We start from the raw sequence: 17,901 nt of genomic DNA, 5'->3' as shown, positions 1-17,901 counted from the left end.
GACAGTTGAGGGAGCTTGGTAAAGGCAAAAATAATAGCCAACAAAACTAGACACCAGGTGTGATGGAGCATACCTGAAATCCCAGCACTTGGGATGTTGGCTCTCTGAGTTCAAGGCCAGCCTGGTCTATCTGATAAATCCCTAGGGCCTTATATATATATATATAGAATCTGCAAATGAGGGTTCTTTGTCTTTTCCTATTTGTGTCCATTTTTATTCCTTTTGTTTTATCGCTGTAGCTAAGACTTCAAGGAATATGTTGAATAAAAGTGGAGAAAGTAACCATTCTGTCTTGTTCCTGGTTTTCATGGAATGCTTTTATGTTTTTTCTCTTTGGTATGATGTTGGCTGTATGTTGGTCATATATAGTCTTTTTGTGTTAAAATATGTCTGTTTTGTTCCTAGTTTCCTAGGGTATTTTATCAAAGAAGGATATTGGATTTTGCCAAAAGCCTTTTCTGCATCTATTGAGACGGTCATGTGATTTCTGCCTTTGCGGCCAGTTATGTTTGTATTACATTAATTGATTTACATATGTTGCTGAGCCATTGCTCCAGCTTATTTTTTTTACATTTTTTTTGTTGTTGTTTTTGTTTGTTTTTGAGACAGGGTTTCTCTGTGTAACAGTCCTGAATGTTCTGGAACTCACTCTGTAGACCAGGCTGGCCTTGAACTGGCTGAGATCTGCCTCCCTCTACCTCCCAAGTGCTGGGATTAAAAGTGTGAGTCACCACCGCCCAGCTATATTTTACATTTCTATTTTATTAGTTTTCGTTATGGTAGATCTTGATTCTCTCTCTCTCTCTCTCCCCCCTTCCTCCTTTTTTTTTATTAAAATGTGTAGCCCAGGCTGGCCTCGAACTCATGATCCTCCTGCCTCTGCCTCCTTCAGCAAATCCTACTGGTACGTGCCAGCACAACCAGTGCTCTCTCCTTCCTTCCTCCCTTCCTCNCTTTTTTTTATTAAAATGTGTAGCCCAGGCTGGCCTCGAACTCATGATCCTCCTGCCTCTGCCTCCTTCAGCAAATCCTACTGGTATGTGCCAGCACAACCAGTGCTCTCTCCTTCCTTCCTTCCTTCCTTCCTTCCTTCCAGGGTCTTACTACATAGCTCTGGTTCTCCTGGAGCTCACTGCCTAGACCAGACTGGCCAAAAATGCTCACGAAATCTCCTTACCTCTCCTTCCTGAGCCCCCTCCATGACCCTCATTCTTTGTGGTTTGTGTTGATTTCTACATTCACCTTCCTCTGTGACCTTCCTCGCTCTTTAACTGCCCTGGATCTTCGGAAGCTGTGTGGAACTGCCAAAGTACTGGGTATCCCATAAAGAGGGACTGGGAAAGTGGCAGTTCTATCTATCGAAGGTCCAGGATCTCAAACTTAACCATAAACCAAACTTAACTACAGAGCCTGAGTCTGGGACAAGGAATAATGGCAAGAAAGGCCTCTGCCAGCTGAAGTCCACCTTAAGGTGTAAGGCTCACCCCAACCTCTCACTGTTACCTAATAGTTCTATGGGAAGCTGGGATGGGACCAGGCCAGATGAGATATTTGAGGCTCAGCAGAGCCCAGGCTAGGTGCCAGGGACACTCTTTGCCACCTCCTCGATGCCCGAGTCAAGGAGTGGTTGGGTCCATAGTGTTCCAGAGGAAGAAAAGGTTCACTTCCTGTTGGGGGAGCTACCTTTATTGTGGAGACTCCAGTCTCTTTTTCTACATGTCTAGGTCATTCCTGTAAATGTTAAGACTCACTGCTCATATAGATTCCAGTGATGAGCAGACTGAGAAGTGCCCTCCCCAAAATACCAAGTGCTTATGCCTAGTAGAGTATCCACATGGCAGCCCCTGAGAACCAAACTGGGCCAAGAGGTGGGATGGAGTGTGATTTGGTTCAGATAGGAACGGCTTAGGAGTGAGAGGAGTTCTAGGGACTGGACTGGTAGGGCACCGGGCCAGAGAGGGTTTCTGAAGGCTCTGGGCACAGTTTAATGGCGTTACTACAGGAGAGGTAGGCTATGCCCTGAGCTTCAATGAGGGACCCTGGGGCAGTACCCAAACAGGGTAGTAAAAGGAGCCAGGAGGATTTAAGTTAGGGTGGAATAATACTGGCCACAGAGAGGGAGATAGAATGTTTAGGTTTTCTTCATCCTTTCTCACTTTTATTTTTCCCTCCTGACTGGAACGTGACTTTATCTCTTTATTGGAGCAATGTTTGGTAGCTGATGGAGGAGGGAGGATGAGACCTTCACTTGTCTCATACCCAGAAGGTAACTCTCATGACCCTCGTTCCAGGCTCTCTGTTTTCAGCCTGAAAACCCACCAAAACAACCCCCCCCCCACCCTTCCCTGGTGGCCATGGTGGAATTGGCCTCTCCAGTTTCTGGTAATTTCATCGGGGCAGCATCATGTTGCTAAGCCCCGAGATAGCATCTCCCTGTGTGGTAACCCTTCCCTGTCAGAGCGCTTACATAGCTTATAGGGTGTAGGGTGAATTGGGTGGAGGGGAGTATGAGGGTCTTTAAGGCAGAAGATAGCTGGGTGAAATGTTGGCAGTGTGTCCAGGAATACTTTCATTTGCCCCTAGGACCCTGAGCAAAGAAGGAGGGGGAAGGGGCGGAATTGGGGTACACAGCCAAGGGCAGGCTGCTGTAGATCACGGACTTTCCTGATAGGGCCAGTTCGGTTTACTGACAAGCCTGCAAACCTGATTGTCGAGGGCCCGGAGAGTCAGTCCACCTTAACAGGGCTGTCTCTAGGTGAGCTGCCTGCGGTGTCATCTGCCCAGCCCGCAGCCCAGGCTGGGTGTGGGGCGTGCATAGCTGTCAGCCAGAACAGGCTCTTCGCAGCACATCTGCGGTCTGCACCATGCTCCAGGGTGCTGGCGAGGTTAGTGGGCCCCTCTGGGGCTGGGATGGTGACGGAGAGGACGACTGGGGTGGGGCTGTACTCACCTTGCTGGCGCTAGCCGCGGTAGCCACCATAGCACTGACTTTGCAGTGGTTTGGCTCCAGGCAGGACCAGGAGGCAGACAGATCAGCACCCACACCTGCGGGTGTGCAACGGGTTGAGGCTGAAGGAAACACGTTGGCCCTGCACCCGAAGTCCAAGGACAGTGATGCCAGTGAGGGGCAGAGCAAAGGGCGGGAGAAATCAGAGGCTCCTGGAGATGGCCACAGAAGACCAGCTACAGCCAGGGCCCAGGACTCAGAGCCATCACGAGGCAGAAGTGCGGAATCAGACGCTTGGCTTTCACTCAAGACACCTGGAGAGGTGGCCAGCAGAGGGATCATCCCAGCAACCATGGGAAAGAAAAGAAGGGAGCCACCCAGGCCAGAAACTTCCTTCCAGGGCCACAGCAAAGCAAGGGATATTCCTGTCCCCATCACGATCCGTTTTACTCCTCGAAGTCCTGATTGCCAAACTGAGATGCAGGTGGTGGCAGCTGGCACCTGTGGTAAGGGGGCAGCTCAGCAGGACCCTGTCCATACAGAGCAACAGGAAACCAGCCCGTGGCACCTGGCTGTGGGGACTCCTGGGCCCCTGGGGAGAAGCCTAGGCAGCTTGCGCAGGCGGCGGCGACCCGGTGCCAGATCAGGAGACCGACCCTGCCGTCCTCTAAAGCTGGACCCCCTCCGCCTGGGCACTGTGGTGAGTGTGTGGGATGCTGTGGATTTGGCAACTGCGGCCACTCGGGACATCTTCACCAGCAGTTCCCTTGCAGGTCCCTCATCGCACCACTCACGCAGGGGGTTTAAGGGTCCTGAGGAGATGGGCCTAGCTGATGCCGTGGAGAGTCGACCTCTGGTGGACTCCGGGGACGTGTGTGGGAGGAGCGGCCTTCAGCTTGCTCCCGTCAGCATTGCAGGCTCAGGGGCTAAGGACGGGGAGAACAGGGAGCCTGGGTCCCCTGCCCCTCGGGAGACTCAGGGGATTCTGACTGATGAGGAAGCCTGGTCCCGGGAGAGTGGGGCAGCTGTTGTCACCAGCAACTTCACGTCCTCCCAGGGCCCCTTGCCAGAAGAGCTGCACCCTGAGGCCTGTGAAGAGGACCAAGTTGCTGACCAGAGCAGGATGGAGAAATCAGGAGATGGCCACCTCAATAGCCAAGGGAGAGGCTCCCGTCAGGGCAAGGAGAGTGAGCAGATAGCTGGAGGTTCAGATGCTGGCCAGAGGGCTGTGCTTATCTCGGACAAGACCAAGTCCGCTGGTGGCTTCAGCTGCACCCCCTCTCACAATCTTCCAGCATCTCCTCTGACCCTGAACACAGAGCTGGTTCCATCCTCTGCCACGGCAGTACATCGCAGCCCTGGGTTTCCACACGCAGTCTCTACCTTTGCTCCTTTAAACAGTTTGTCTCTGGAGGTTAACCAGGGTGGTGAAAATCTCAGAGCAGGACCAGCCTCCCTTCCAACACAGACTTTAGCCTCAGCAGGAGCCCCAACTTCAGCCCCGGAAGCAATCCTATCACCATCCTTAATATCACCCCCAACCTTTACCTCAGCCCCATCATTAACCCCAGCCCCAGTTAAAGCCTTAAGCTCAATTTCAACACCAACCCCATCCCCAACTCCAGTTACAGCCTTAACCCTAAATTCAACACCAACCTCATCCCCAACAGCAGCCTCTGCCCTAGTTGAAGCCCAGGTTTCTGCAGTCGACAGTGAACTAAGACCTATGTCTCAGGAGTCAAGTGTGGGCCTCTCCAAGCGCTCCCTGGATGGACGAATCTCAGCTAGCTGGGGAAACCTTATTGCCATGGTTCTTAGAAGTCACCCCTTCCCAAGGCAAGAAAAGGCTGATGGTAGTGCCCCAAGAGCAGATCTTCAGAGTCCTGCTCAGCCCAACACATCTGCATACTTGGGCGGTAGACAGCCAGGTACCTTAGCCTCTGCAGGGGCACTCTCCAGCCTCCAGGACAAACACAGACCACCATCAATCTTGGTCACACCAGTAGGTTCAGGGGGCCAAGCTGAGGGCAGATGTGAAACGCAGCCGATGAGCGTGGATACTAGTGTGTCTTCCACTCGGGACCCCAGAGGAGATGAAACCAAGGAGGAAAGTCAAGAATCTCGGGCCCCAGCTGCAAAGCCTGAGGCTGTCCCAGAGTTCCCTGCGTCGGCACAGCCTGGTCTTGTCCCATCTACTATGAAGCATGAAGCTCAGCCCATCCCTCAGCCTCGGCGGAGAAAACGTAGCTTAGCTCAGAGCTCTGAACAGATACTTACTCAAGAAGTATCCCAGAAGCCCACGGGGCAGGGGCTAAAGGAGGGAACCAGACCTTCAGGCAGCAGGGACGTCCTCACAGAGAAACAGAAAGAGACACAAAAGCTTATGATTTTTCTGCAGAAGCCTGGCAGCTGGGGAGTGGTGGAGGGGTCTCAGAAGTCCCGCTCACAGGCCTCGCAGCCTACCACAGCGCTATGGCCTCCAAAGCTAGATCTAGGCAGCTGCTTGGAGGTTTTGGCCTTTGCCCAGCAGCATGGAGAGCTGGGCTTAGCCCAGGACACCTATGTCTTGATGAGCAACAACTTGCTGCATGTCCTGGGAGACCCACACCTCTACCGACAGCTGAGTGGCGCCGATAGGGAGCGCATCCTGAACCTGCGGACCTGCCAGGGCCAAACAGTGCTGGGGGTCCTCGAGCTGCCCAGCCTTTATCAGGTGAGCCGCTCAGGGCTCACGAGGGGCCCTCCTGGTGAGGACGCACCGGCAACCAGGCCTGAGCATTTGCATTTTCATACATACCTTCATGTGTTCAACCCACAAGAGAATGTGTGGCGGCCCCTGATTCAAGTACCAGAGGAGGTCCCACTCCGGGGATGTGGTCTGTGCACGATGCATAACTATCTGTTTCTGGCAGGTGGCATCAGAGGTTCTGGTGCCAAGGCTGTCTGCTCTAACAAGGTGTACTGCTACAACCCTCTGACCAACATTTGGAGCCAGGTTCGGCCCATGCAGCAAGCCCGGGCCCAGCTCAAATTGGTGGCTCTGGATGGGATGCTTTACGCCATTGGTGGTGAGTGCCTGTACAGCATGGAGCGCTATGACCCACGCACAGATACCTGGACCTTGAGAGCATCCCTTCCCGAGGGCACCTTCCCTGTGGCCCATGAGGCTGTGGTCTGCCGAGGAGAAATCTATGTCACGGGGGGTCACCTCTTTTACCGCCTGCTCAGATACAGCCCAGTGAAAGACTCATGGGATGAGTGTCCCTATAGTGCCAGCCACCGGCGCTCCAGTGATATGGTGGCACTAGGCGGCTTCCTATACCGCTTTGACTTGTTGCGGGGCGTAGGCGCTGCGGTGATGCGCTACAACACAGTGACAGGCTCCTGGAGCCGTGCTGCCTCCCTGCCCCTGCCCGACCCTGCCCCGCTCCACTGCACAGTCCTGGGCAACACCATTTACTGTCTCAACCACCAGGTCACCGCTACCTTCACTGTTTCTGAGGGGACTGCCCAGTTCCAGGCCAAGGAGCTGCAGCCCTTTCCCCTGGGAAGTAAGGGGGTTCTCTATCCATTCACTCTGACTTTGCCCCCCAAGACCTGGTTACAGACCACAATCTAAGTTCTGGGTGAAAAAACAGAACCGTGTGTCTGCTCTCAAGAGAAACACTTCTCTGGGTGGGTCTGAGTGGACCAGGGGTGTGGGGAAGAAACCTAGAGGAGAACTTTATGTTTTGTGCCCAAAGCTCTCTGTCAAGTTAAAGGTTGTTAATTACCTGAAATGAATCCCTTCTACCCTCCAACCCTGGCTCTCTTGGTCCCTTTTTGGCTTCCCCTATACCCTGCTTTGGATCTCAGGTCCTACCTGCTTAGGATGGCTTGGCTTCATCACAACCCTGTCTGTGGGACTCTTTGGTACTTGTTGGAAACCCCTTTGAACTTCCTATGTTCTCCCAAGATGGAAAATGAAGCGAAGTTTCTCAGGAAACATCCTCACTCCGGGATTTTTGCTATCTTGAGGTCCTTTAGGAGTGAGTCTGGGTCTGACTGGGCGGTGGGGCACACACCTTTGCTCCCAGAACTCGGGAGGCAGAGGCAGGCGGATCTCTGTGAGTTCTAGGCCGTCCTGGTCTACAGAGCAAGTTCTAGGACAGCCAAAACTACACAGAGATTTATTTATCTCAAAATAAAACAAATAAACAAACAAACAAAAAACCCAGCCCAACCTAAAAACCAAAACCAAACAAAAGAGTCTGGGTCTGAATGGCACTTCAATATATTATTCCTGGATTGGATAATCACTTTGCTGCCCACAGTCCTGGCCAGCCCAGGTTGGGTCAGGATGGTTTGGCACCTGGTGAGCCTCTCTCAAACTCTCTGGGCCCTCTCACCACTTCTTTCAAGCTCTTTCTAGATGAGCCCCGCGCTTACTCTAGTTAAACCTGCTGTTAGCTGTGTAAAGCAGGGGAGGCATTTACTACTCCTCTGAACACCTGCCATTCAGGAGGTCCGTGGAACAGGATCGCCAGTGGCCATCTGGCCTGGTGTCCTAGGTTAACTACTAAAGCCCACTTTAGGCAAGTAGATAAATCTGAGTACTCCTTTTTTTTTTTTTTTTTTTTTTTTTTTTTTTTTTTTTTTTTTTTTTTTTTTTTTGTTTTTTCGAGACAGGGTTTCTCTGTGGTTTTGGAGCCTGTCCTGGAACTAGCTCTTGTAGTCCAGGCTGGCCTTGAACTCACAGAGATCTGTCTGCTTCTGCCTCCTGAGTGTTGGGATTAAAGGCATGTGCCACCATCATCCGGCTCAAATCTGAGTACTCTTGCTTGTCCTGGCCTGCAACCTGACTTGTCCCAACTAGGCCATTTTCTACATTAAAAAGAAAGAAAGAAAGAAAGAAATTTAGGGGCTGGAGAGATGACTCTGTGTTCAGAGCACTGGTTACTCTTCCAGAGGGCCCAGGTTTGAGTCCTAGAATCCACATAGTGGCTAACAACTGTCTGTAGCCTCATTCCTGGGGATCTGACACCCTCTTCTGGTATTTGCGGGCACTGAATACACATGGTTCACAAACATACATGCAGTTAAAACATCCATACATATAAAATAATAAAATATTTTAAAAAGAAATGAGTTTTTACTTATTATTGTGAGGGAAATGCATGTGGCATGTGTACATGAGGAGGTCAGAGAACAACTCTGTGGGTTGCTCTTCTCCTCATCCCTTTACGTGGTCCTGGGGACTGGACTCAGTCTTGAGTGGAAGCGCCTGTGTCTGCAGTCTCACCTGCCCCGTTTCCCCTTCTTTTTGTTCTGCACTTAGGACAGCTGACACCAACAGGTGTTGCCCACCGACAGCATCTCCCTTACACACTGTTCTTTGCTCACAGAGTCTGATATGAAGTTTTATCAGCTGTAGTGCGAGACAGAAAGGAGCTCTTGGGTTTGCTTGAAAATAAGTTTATTGAAAAACGAGTGCCGTGCACACAGCTACACACCTGGGCCTCTGAACCCATGCCCCTGGCTTCTGCACTCAGGCTGGTGACAGATGGTGGCTTACTGCTAGCGTTTAGTCTCGGTGAGTAGCTCTTGCCAGTTCTTCTCCATCTCCTCTTTGCAGTTGAGGAAGGCATCCTCCAGCCGGCGCATGGACTCTGCTAGTGTGGGGTTGGTACGCATGACCACCATATCGTAGGCCATCCAGGTTGCCTGCACTACAACAAACAGGTCCAGTCAGGTGACAGGTGCTGAAGCTCTGGGTGGGGGGCACTGTGTTTAGTGTTAGGGGTCAGAGCCTCGGAGAAAGCTGAGAGGGTGCTATAAACCCCCTATAAAACTTCTTTCTACAGTAGCAACAATGATAAAGGTCTCAGTACTTAAGCCTATGACAGTAACAAGCTGGAGATTAGTCTGATATGGAATGGCAGAAGTGTAAGAGCAAAGCATGGGCTCTTACCTGTCTGTAGTCCACAGCTAATGGTTTGCACGGTGGCTCTTAAGAAGTCATAATTTTTACCCAAGCTTACATGCTCAAGGTAATCCAACCATTTCTAGACCCATGAGACCCAAATGCGTTTTCTCATGCCCAGTGACCTGAGACACCTGTTTACCTGTCCCTGACATCCTCGAGAGGTCAGGCTGCCTCACTGTTAGCATCCTTGAGCATTCACCATCACACAGACGAGCATCTCTGCTCTTCCTCAGAACAATTGGAGCGCAGCTGGATGGCCTAAGTGAGCACATGCTTCCTGCGCAGATGCAGTGGAAGTGTGAGCAGAGCCCATTCTGCAGCATCCATTTCTGGTGCAGCACTTGCTTCTAGACTGTACAGAACATGGTCTGCCCCTCTGCATGACAACTGAACACAGCAGACATGTCCCTTAGAATTCCTCTACTAGGGTGAAAAGTATTGGATACTTTGGGAAATTATATCTTCAAGGAAACTCACCAATGAGATTACAGGAAAATGATTAGTGCTAGATATGAGCATGTGTACACATATGAAAGCAACATCACTTTGTCACAGACTCGAAGCAGCGGAGAGAAGCATGTACTTAGTTATGGGGAAATTATTTACAGGTCTCAACGGAGTTTATATGATTCTATTACGAGCATGGGGAGCCTTTAATTTTTGAATTAGGAGCGGCACTTGGGACACTTCTTACAATGTAGACCACTGGATCATTCCACAACAATTTCTGTCTAGCAGGTTGGGGATCATTCTAGCACAAAGGGTCTGCAGACCACCCTTTTCAAATCCCTGGCAGCAGATGACATGTGGATCTGGAGCCCAGAGCAGAGTCTGCTTCCCATCCCTCTACCTGCTAGCTATGTGACCTTAAACAAAATTTGCTGACTCGGTCATAAGACAGAGACCACTTAGTAGCTTCCAGTGAGAACCAAACAGACACTATATGAACCACTTATCATATATGACGGACTGAATGTACGCATGCCTCTACATTTATTACTGAAATATGGTCCCAAGTTAATGGCATAGGTGATGGGCCTCTGGGAGATGTGCAGTAGTCAGGGTAGAGCCCTCATGGCTCATGGGAGAGACACAGCACTTGCAGCTGGCCGTGTGAGGACACAATGAGGAGGAGATGACTGTACGAACATGGAGGAGACTTCTCACCAGATAACTTGCTGTCAACTTGATCTTGGATTTCCCAACTCTAGGACCAACCATGAGAAATAAATGTTTATTTTTAAAGCTATCTTGTTTGTGGCCATTTGTTATGGTACCCCCAGATGATTAGTTAGAAAGTGGTACCAACCAGGAGCAACACTTGGAAGTATGGGAGCAGCTTTGGTGGTGGGTAGAGGTGGCCAGAGTTCTGAAGCACATAATAGAAGTACATAATATAGTACTGAAGCCGGGCGGTGGTGGCGCACGCCTTTAATCGCACTCAGGAGGCAGAGGCAGGCAGATCTCTGTGAGTTAGAGGCCAGCCTGGTCTACAAGAGCTAGTTACAGGACAGCCCGGGCTGTTACACAGAGAAACCCTGTCTCGGAAAAAAAAAAAAAAAAACCAACCAAGTTTCTAATTTTAAGCAGTTCTCCTCCTCTGGATATCCAGTTTCATTGTTCATAATTCTACATTCCACAAAATATTGAGCATGAATACAACCCAGCCAAGTCCTTTGACAGTTAGGAAAGGGTCACCTTTCTTCCAGCTCCCAATTAACAGTTCTCATTTCCATCTGAGCTGTCATAATAATGGCTTTACCATCTGTAGGTCCCCAAACATCCTGTCCAGTTTGTCTCTCCAAATTCCTCTTTTCTTCCTGAACCAGAATTACTTTTTTTTTTTCACTGTTTCAGTTACCTCCATTGCTGTGAGGAGACACCATGACCAAGGCAACTCTTAAAGGAAGTATTTAATTGGGAGCTTGTTGACAGTGTGAGAAGGTGAGATGTGGCCATCATGGTGTGTGACAGCAGGCAGGCATGGTGCTGGAGAAGCAGCTGAGAGCTCACATCTGATCCACAAGTTGCAGGCAGAAAGAGAGAGAGAGAGAGAGAGAGAGAGAGAGAGAGAGAGAGAGAGTGTGTGTGTGTGTGTGAGTCTGGGCCTGGCATGCTGATTGGGCCAACAGGCCACACCTCCAACTCCTTCCCAAACACTTCCATTAACTGAGGACCGAATATTCAAGTTTATAAGCCTATGTGGTCATTCTCATTCCAATCACCACACCCTCTGTAGCTTGTGTGAAGCTTCAGTTTGATTCCCAACATAAGAAGAATAAAAACTTTCAGAATAAAAAAAATCAACAAAAACAAACCAAATGAAACAAGAACTCTAGCCTAGGAGAGAAACTTCCAAGGAGGAGCATCGATGTCCCATACATCGATGTCCTTTCAATGTAAAGGATTGAAGGAGCTTGGGATATAGCATTTACTTCACATATGAACATGGGTTCAACCCCTGGCTCTGGACAACAAAGGTCTAATGAATACCATAACATTCAGTTTTAACACAAATCCAAACAGAATATTAAGTAAATGAAACTGTTACTTAAAAAAAAAAGGTCTGAGGAAGGGGAACTTCCTGAATGGTGATGGTGGTGATGATAACTATATCGACAACAGCTGTGTGACACTGTACTCTCTTAAACCTGGCATATAACAATGCAGCTAAGCTATCATATATAAGCTGTAAGAACTTCATGGTGGCCTGGTGTGGTGACACATGCCTTTAACACCAACGCTCAGGAGACAGAGGCACAAAGATCTCCGTGAGTTGGAGGCCAGTCTAATGTACACAGTGAGTTCCAGGCCAGCCTATGTTACATAGTGAGGCCCTCCCTTCTTCAAAGGTGGTTGAGGCTGGGGAGATGGTTCAGGGAAAGTACTTCCTGTGTAAATAATACAAGGAACCAAATTCAATCCTCAGTCATCATGCGAAACATTGGGCATGGAGGTCCATGCGGTTATCCTAGCTCTAGGGCTGTGGAGGCAGGGGGATCCCTAGGGCTTGATGATCAGCTAGTCAAGCTGAATCAACACACTTCAGGTTCAAAGAGAGTCTGTATCAAAAAAATAAGGCGGAGGGTGATCCAAGAGGACACAGCCTGACCTCTGACCTCTACATGTATGCACACAATCTACACAAACATTTACATGCACATATGTGCACATGCACACACACACACACTCACAGAACTTCATGAGTTAAAATGGGTGTGGTGGTTTGACTGAGAATGGCCCCATAGGCTCATCTATTTGAATACTTAGTCCTCATTGGCCGACTGGTTTGGGAAGGATTAGGAGGTGTGGACTTGCTGTAGGATATGGCGCTAGGGGTTGGTTTTGAGGTTTCAAAAGCCCATGCCATTTCCAGTTAGCTCTTTCTGCCTTGTGGTTGTGTTTCAAGTTGCATGGTCCCCCCTGAGGACTGGTATTACAGGTGTGTGACACTACTCTGTTTGAAGGAGTTATATTTGTAGTGAAAAATGAATTACAGACCTTTTAGAAAACGATAACTAAAATGTATTTAAAATGTTCATATACATATATGTATATATATGCAAATACACCGGCCCAAAAAACCCTGCAAACATTTCTAAACAGAAAATTTTACAACCTGCTATGAATAATTTACTTAAAACTGTGTGTGTGTGTTGGTGTGCACACATTCATGGGCCATAGTGCACGTGTGGAGGTCAGAAGTTGACGGCTTTTAGGAGTCGATTCGCTCCAGCTGTGAGGGTGAACTCAGCTGGTCAGGCTCAGCTACAGTGTCTGTACACACTCAGTCATCTTGCTTGCTCCAAAATTGTTTGCATTTGAGAAAAGTATATATGCCCTGTAAAACCTTCTTCCCCAATAATTTTCTGTAGCAAAATTTGGGCTCACAGATAATAAGAATTTTTGTGTTTTATTTTTTTGTTTTTCAAGATAGGGCTTCTCTGTGGTAGCCCTGGCTGTCCTGGAACTCACTCTGTAGACTAGGCTGACTCAGACTCACAGAGATCTGCCTGTTTCTGCCTCCCAAGTGCTGGGATTAAAGACATATGTATAATTTTTAAAGTTTTTTATTTTGTTTTGAGACAGGATTTCTCTGTGTAGCTCAGGCTGTCCTGGAACTCACTAAATAGAGCAGGCTGGCCTCGAACTCAGAAATTTGCCTCTTGAATCATTCTGAATTAAGAACATATGAAATTGTAATGTTGTTGCTACTGCTTCATGAAAACATGCTGAGTAAAATAACAATATAATATCCCTTCCCAAGAATAAATAAATATATACATCCTGTTGCTGCTTTATTCCACGGTGCTGTGCCTCCCATTTTCAGTAATTCACTAATCTTATCATGATCATTCCAAACCTTTCAACTTAAGTAATTCACAGACAGACTGTTCAGCTTCTGTTCTCTAGTGTAACAATGACCTGCGCTTGCCATTTGGTGTGCATGTGAGTTAGTACCTGGTGCTATGCCAGCTACACGTCTCTATTTTTACTCTCAAGAAGACAACAGTCCATAGGTACAAGTTAGATATAATCACACGAAAGATAATCAAAATAATTCAGAGTCAATCATTGTAACTATAAAGTTGAAAGGATGTTAGGGAAGCCCTTGTGGGAGAAAGTACTTGATATAGGTCCATAAGTTAAGGGGACAAGGAAGCCTTGGAAAGAAGAGGAAGACATCCTGTTAGGGAAGACAGCCTACCTGAGATTTTTTCCATCTCTTCCAACAGCTTTTCCAGGTCCTTATTCAGGTCGGACAACATTTTCAGCATGTTATCATAGTTTCTTTCCCCAGGATCAGAGTCAGCCATCTAAGCAGTGAACAAAAAGAAGCTGCATGGGATACATTGGCGTTTTAGTTCCCACCCTACAGCGCATAGAGCAATCTCTGAACAACTGCTACCCTATCTGTCAAGGGTTGAATACATGTCTTATGCCCCAGAGGTACTGGAGGTTAGATGGAAATGTGTGAGGGTCCACACAGACTATAACATGTGTTGGTTGTTCTTTTCTTTCTTTGATCCTTTCTCTTTTGTTTTCTGTTTTGTTTTGTTTTGTTTGTTTTTGAGACAGGGTTTCTCTGTGTAACAGTCCTGGTTGTCCTGGAACTCACTCTGTAGACCAGGTTGGCCTCAATCTCACAGAGATCCACCTGCCTCTGTCTCCCAGGTTCTGGGATTAAAAGCGTGCACCACCACTGCCCAGCTCTTTGACCCTTGTTATGTGTCATACTTAGCTTCAGATGTCAACTTGATACATCTGGAAAGATTGGATCTCAACTGAAGAATTGCCTCTATTGGATTTTCTGAGGCATGCTTGTGGGAAAATTTCTTTCTTTTTTAAGATTGATCGATTGATTTTTAATTTAATATAATTTTTAAAGTTTTACCTATTTTTATTTTTTATGTGTATGTGTTTTATCTGCCTGTATATACACCTGTGCATCTTGTGTATGCAGCACCTGAGAAAGCCAGAAGAGGGCATCAGATCCTCTAGAACTGGAGTTAGTTATGAGCTGCTTTGTGGGTCCTGGGGATTGAATGCTTTTAACCACTGAGCCATCTCTCCAGTCCTAAAGAGTTATTTTTATTATTTTAATTAATTAGGTTTTTTGAAACATGGTTTCTCTGTAGCTTTGGAGCCTGTCCTGGAACTAGCTCTTGTATCCCGGGCTGGCCTCGAATTCACAGAGATCCGTCTGCCTCTGCCTCCTGAGTGCTGGGATTAAAGGTGTGCGCCACCACCGCCCACCTATTTTTATTATTTTTAAATTGTGTGTGTGTCCGTCCATCCATCCGTTTGTCTGTCTGTGTTGGGGGTATGTGCATATGAGTGTAGGTGCCCATGGAGTTCAGAAGAAGACACTGAATATCCTGTAACTGGAATTATGAATAGTTGTTGGCCACCATGTGATTGGTGGAAACTGAACCCAGGTCCTGTGCAAGGACATCAAGTATTCTTAGCTGCTGAGCCATCTCTCCAGCTCCCATTGGGGACATTCGGCAATTACTAATTTAAGAGGGCCACTGTGGGTTGTGACATCCCTGCTGTGAAATAATCCTTTTGTACACCATGAATATGCATTATTCTTATTGACTTAATAAGCAGCCAACAGGCCAATAGCTAGGCAGGAAAGGGTTAGGCAGGAGAGGAAGATTGAGAGGACGCTGGGAAGAAGGGTGCAGGCATGAGGAGTCACCAGCCAGATGCAGAGGAAGCAGGAGATGAACATACTGTGCTGAAAAAGGGTACTGCCATGTGTTCGGTGTAGAGAAGAAATATGGGTAATTTAAGTTGTAAGAGCTAATTAGTTATAAGCCTAAGCTGTCGGTTTATTTATTTATACTTAATAAGAAGTCTCTGTGTGGTTATTTGGAAGCCGGCTGGTGGGACAGAAACCACTCCCCCACCTACATATCCAGAGAAATGGGAGGAGGGGAGCAGGTGGCAACTTTTAATAAAAATTTAAAAAAATCAATAAAAATGCAAGCTTTGGGTTGACGTGTTAAGAAAATATAGTCTTCCCATCAAGATCCCAGCAAAATTCTTCAAAGACCTCGAAAGAACAGTACTCAACTTCATTTGGAAAAGCAAAAAACCCAGGACAGCCAAAACAATCCTGTGCAATAAAAGAACTTCTGGAGGCATCACAATCCCTGACTTCAAACTCTACTACAGAGCTTTAGTACTGAAAACAGCCTGGTACTGGCATAAGAATAGACAGGAGGACCAATGGAACTGAGTAGAAGACCCAGATATCAATACACAAATCGTCGAACACCTGATATTTGATAAAGAAGCAAAAGATATCAAATGGAAAAAAGAAAGCATATTTAACAAGTGGTGCTGGCCTAACTGAATATTAACATGTAGAAAAATGAAAATAGACCCATATCTATCACCATGCACAAAACTCAAGTCCAAATGGATCAAAGACCTCAACATAAAGCCAGCCATACTGAACCTTATAGAAGAGAAAGTGGGAAGTATGCTTGAACGCATTGGCACAGGAAACCACTTCCAAAATATAATCCCAGCAGCACAGACACTTAGAGAAACAATTAATAAATGGGACCTCCTGAAACTGAAAAGCTTCTGTAAAGCAAAGGACAGGCTCAACAAGACAAAACGACAGCCCACAGAATGGGAAAAGATCTTCAGTAACCCCACATCAGACAGAGGTCTGATCTCCAAAATATACAAAGAACTCAAGAAACTGGACACCAAAAGATCACATAATCCACCTGGATTGTGGTAACCCCACTAAGCTGACAAATACCACCCAAAGATCAGTTTTGGACTACAAACTGCTCAAGACAACTTCAAAGTGTTTAGCTAGGATGGCACAGCCTCATAGACTACTTCAGTCAGGACTTTATATAAGCTGTGAACTTTCCCATCACACCAAGATAACAGTTAGCTCTCCCAGAACTTGACCATTACCTCCATTTTCTCAGGGTTTCCCAAAGCTGCTGTCACTCCCAGACAACAGAAAGTAAATGTAAAAACAGGATACCCATTCCCAAAAGGTAGGGTGGTGGTTTTGGCTGTTTGGTGGATTATGGATGTTTATCATTGTTTAGGGAGGTTAGTTGCAAGTTGTTATTGGTCATGGTCAGGTAGGAAACTAAATAAAGGAGATTAGATCAGGGATCTCATTCTGAAAAGAAAAAAAGGGGAAGACAGAATGATAGGAAAAAAGGATAGATTATTGAATCTACGTTTAAACTAAAAAAAGAGCAAATATTTTACATTGGTATGGATTTTTGTGTATTGATACAAATTTATGGTTATATTTGTTATAATGTATATATTTCTACTCTTGTTTAAGGTATTGTGCCTATACAACTCATTTAACAATGTAATGTAAAGTTCTAGTCTTTGAAATTTATTATTACAAACTATTTAGGATAATTAAGAAATGCAGGCTAGTAGTTGTCATCTATAATAATCAAATTTGTGGCCACAATAGGTATGTTTTCAAGATCAAACAGAGATAAATTTTAGATAGATAGATGGTCTTCAAACACTTCAGAGACCTACAGAATATGGCATTTAATAAGTTTTAATAACATAAGCCTTTTCATGACTGTGAGACACTTCTGTTCCTGGCAGTATCAATTTACTTTGAAAAAAGATGATGGACATTGAAGAACCTCTATAGAGAGTTTGTTTTCATTGTGGAAAAGTTATCTACTGGGCAAGAAACTGCCCTTACCTTGAGTGCTGGCAGTATGCTGTCCAAATTGGACAAGCAGGACAAAAGAGGTGATTTCCAAATTTGCTAAGACAAGATAGGACAGTCCTTTAAAAAGCCTGCTTCATAGAAAAGTCTGTTAGATATTCTAGTCCTGTACCCCAAAGATGGATGCCTCAACACTGCAGAGGAACCTAGGGTGACTGTCCAGGCAGCCAGTGTCTGTCATTTCTATATTTTTGGAAGTTATTTGCTCTGTGCTTCCTGTTTACTCAGGTGATAATATATCCTTCTCTGGTCTCTGATAGGATTAAAGACTAGATAGTTATAGTTACAGTTTTCCTTGTTACCAAATTTAGAAAAGAAACTAACAAAAGATATGTAAAGTGTATAAGGTTGAAAGGCATAAAAACTTAAGTTGTTTATCTAAGAAAATGTTTTAAGGTCTGGAAATACAAGTTATGATAAAAAGTGAATTAGGTACAAAACTTGAATTCACAAGATAGGATAATTAGATCATTTTCTCCAAATTTGCCAAATACAAATGGACTGAACATTGTGAATGTAATTCTTACTTGATAATTGTTTTTTTGTTTGTTTGTTTTTTGTTTTTTTGAGAAAGGGTTTCTCAGTATAGCCTTGGCTGTCCTGGAACTCACTCTGTAGAACGTTGGCCTCAAACTCACAGAGATCAACCTTCATCATCTGCCTCCCGAATGCTGGGATTAAAGGTGTGTGCCATTACCACTTGGTTTGATAATTGTTCTTATTGTATACAGTTTTACT

General features: G+C 46.4%; 2 protein-coding genes across 2 annotated transcripts; one reads left to right on the top strand and one right to left on the bottom strand.

Annotated features, from left to right (window-relative positions):
- Positions 1 to 2,864: 2,864 nt before the first annotated feature.
- Positions 2,865 to 6,566, top strand: Klhdc7b (kelch domain containing 7B). Its single transcript, XM_050128112.1, has one exon. The coding sequence runs from the start codon at positions 2,865 to 2,867 to the stop codon at positions 6,564 to 6,566; it is 3,702 nt and encodes a 1,233-aa protein (XP_049984069.1).
- A 1,937-nt stretch (positions 6,567 to 8,503) lies between these two features.
- On the bottom strand, positions 8,504 to 13,729 carry Syce3 (synaptonemal complex central element protein 3). The gene is made up of 2 exons (XM_050128087.1): positions 13,621 to 13,729; positions 8,504 to 8,655 (listed from the first exon to the last, which is right to left on the bottom strand). Exons 1-2 carry the CDS (start codon positions 13,727 to 13,729, stop codon positions 8,504 to 8,506), a joined length of 261 nt encoding a protein of 86 aa, XP_049984044.1.
- Between the last annotated feature and the right edge of the window lie 4,172 nt (positions 13,730 to 17,901).

This window comes from Alexandromys fortis, unplaced genomic scaffold (genome assembly GCF_014885135.2).
Source record: "Alexandromys fortis isolate MF-2015 unplaced genomic scaffold, M_Fortis_MF-2015_v1.1 scaffold_28, whole genome shotgun sequence".
Classification (NCBI taxonomy): Eukaryota; Metazoa; Chordata; class Mammalia; order Rodentia; family Cricetidae; genus Alexandromys; species Alexandromys fortis.
This window is presented reverse-complemented; position numbering and strand designations above follow the sequence as displayed.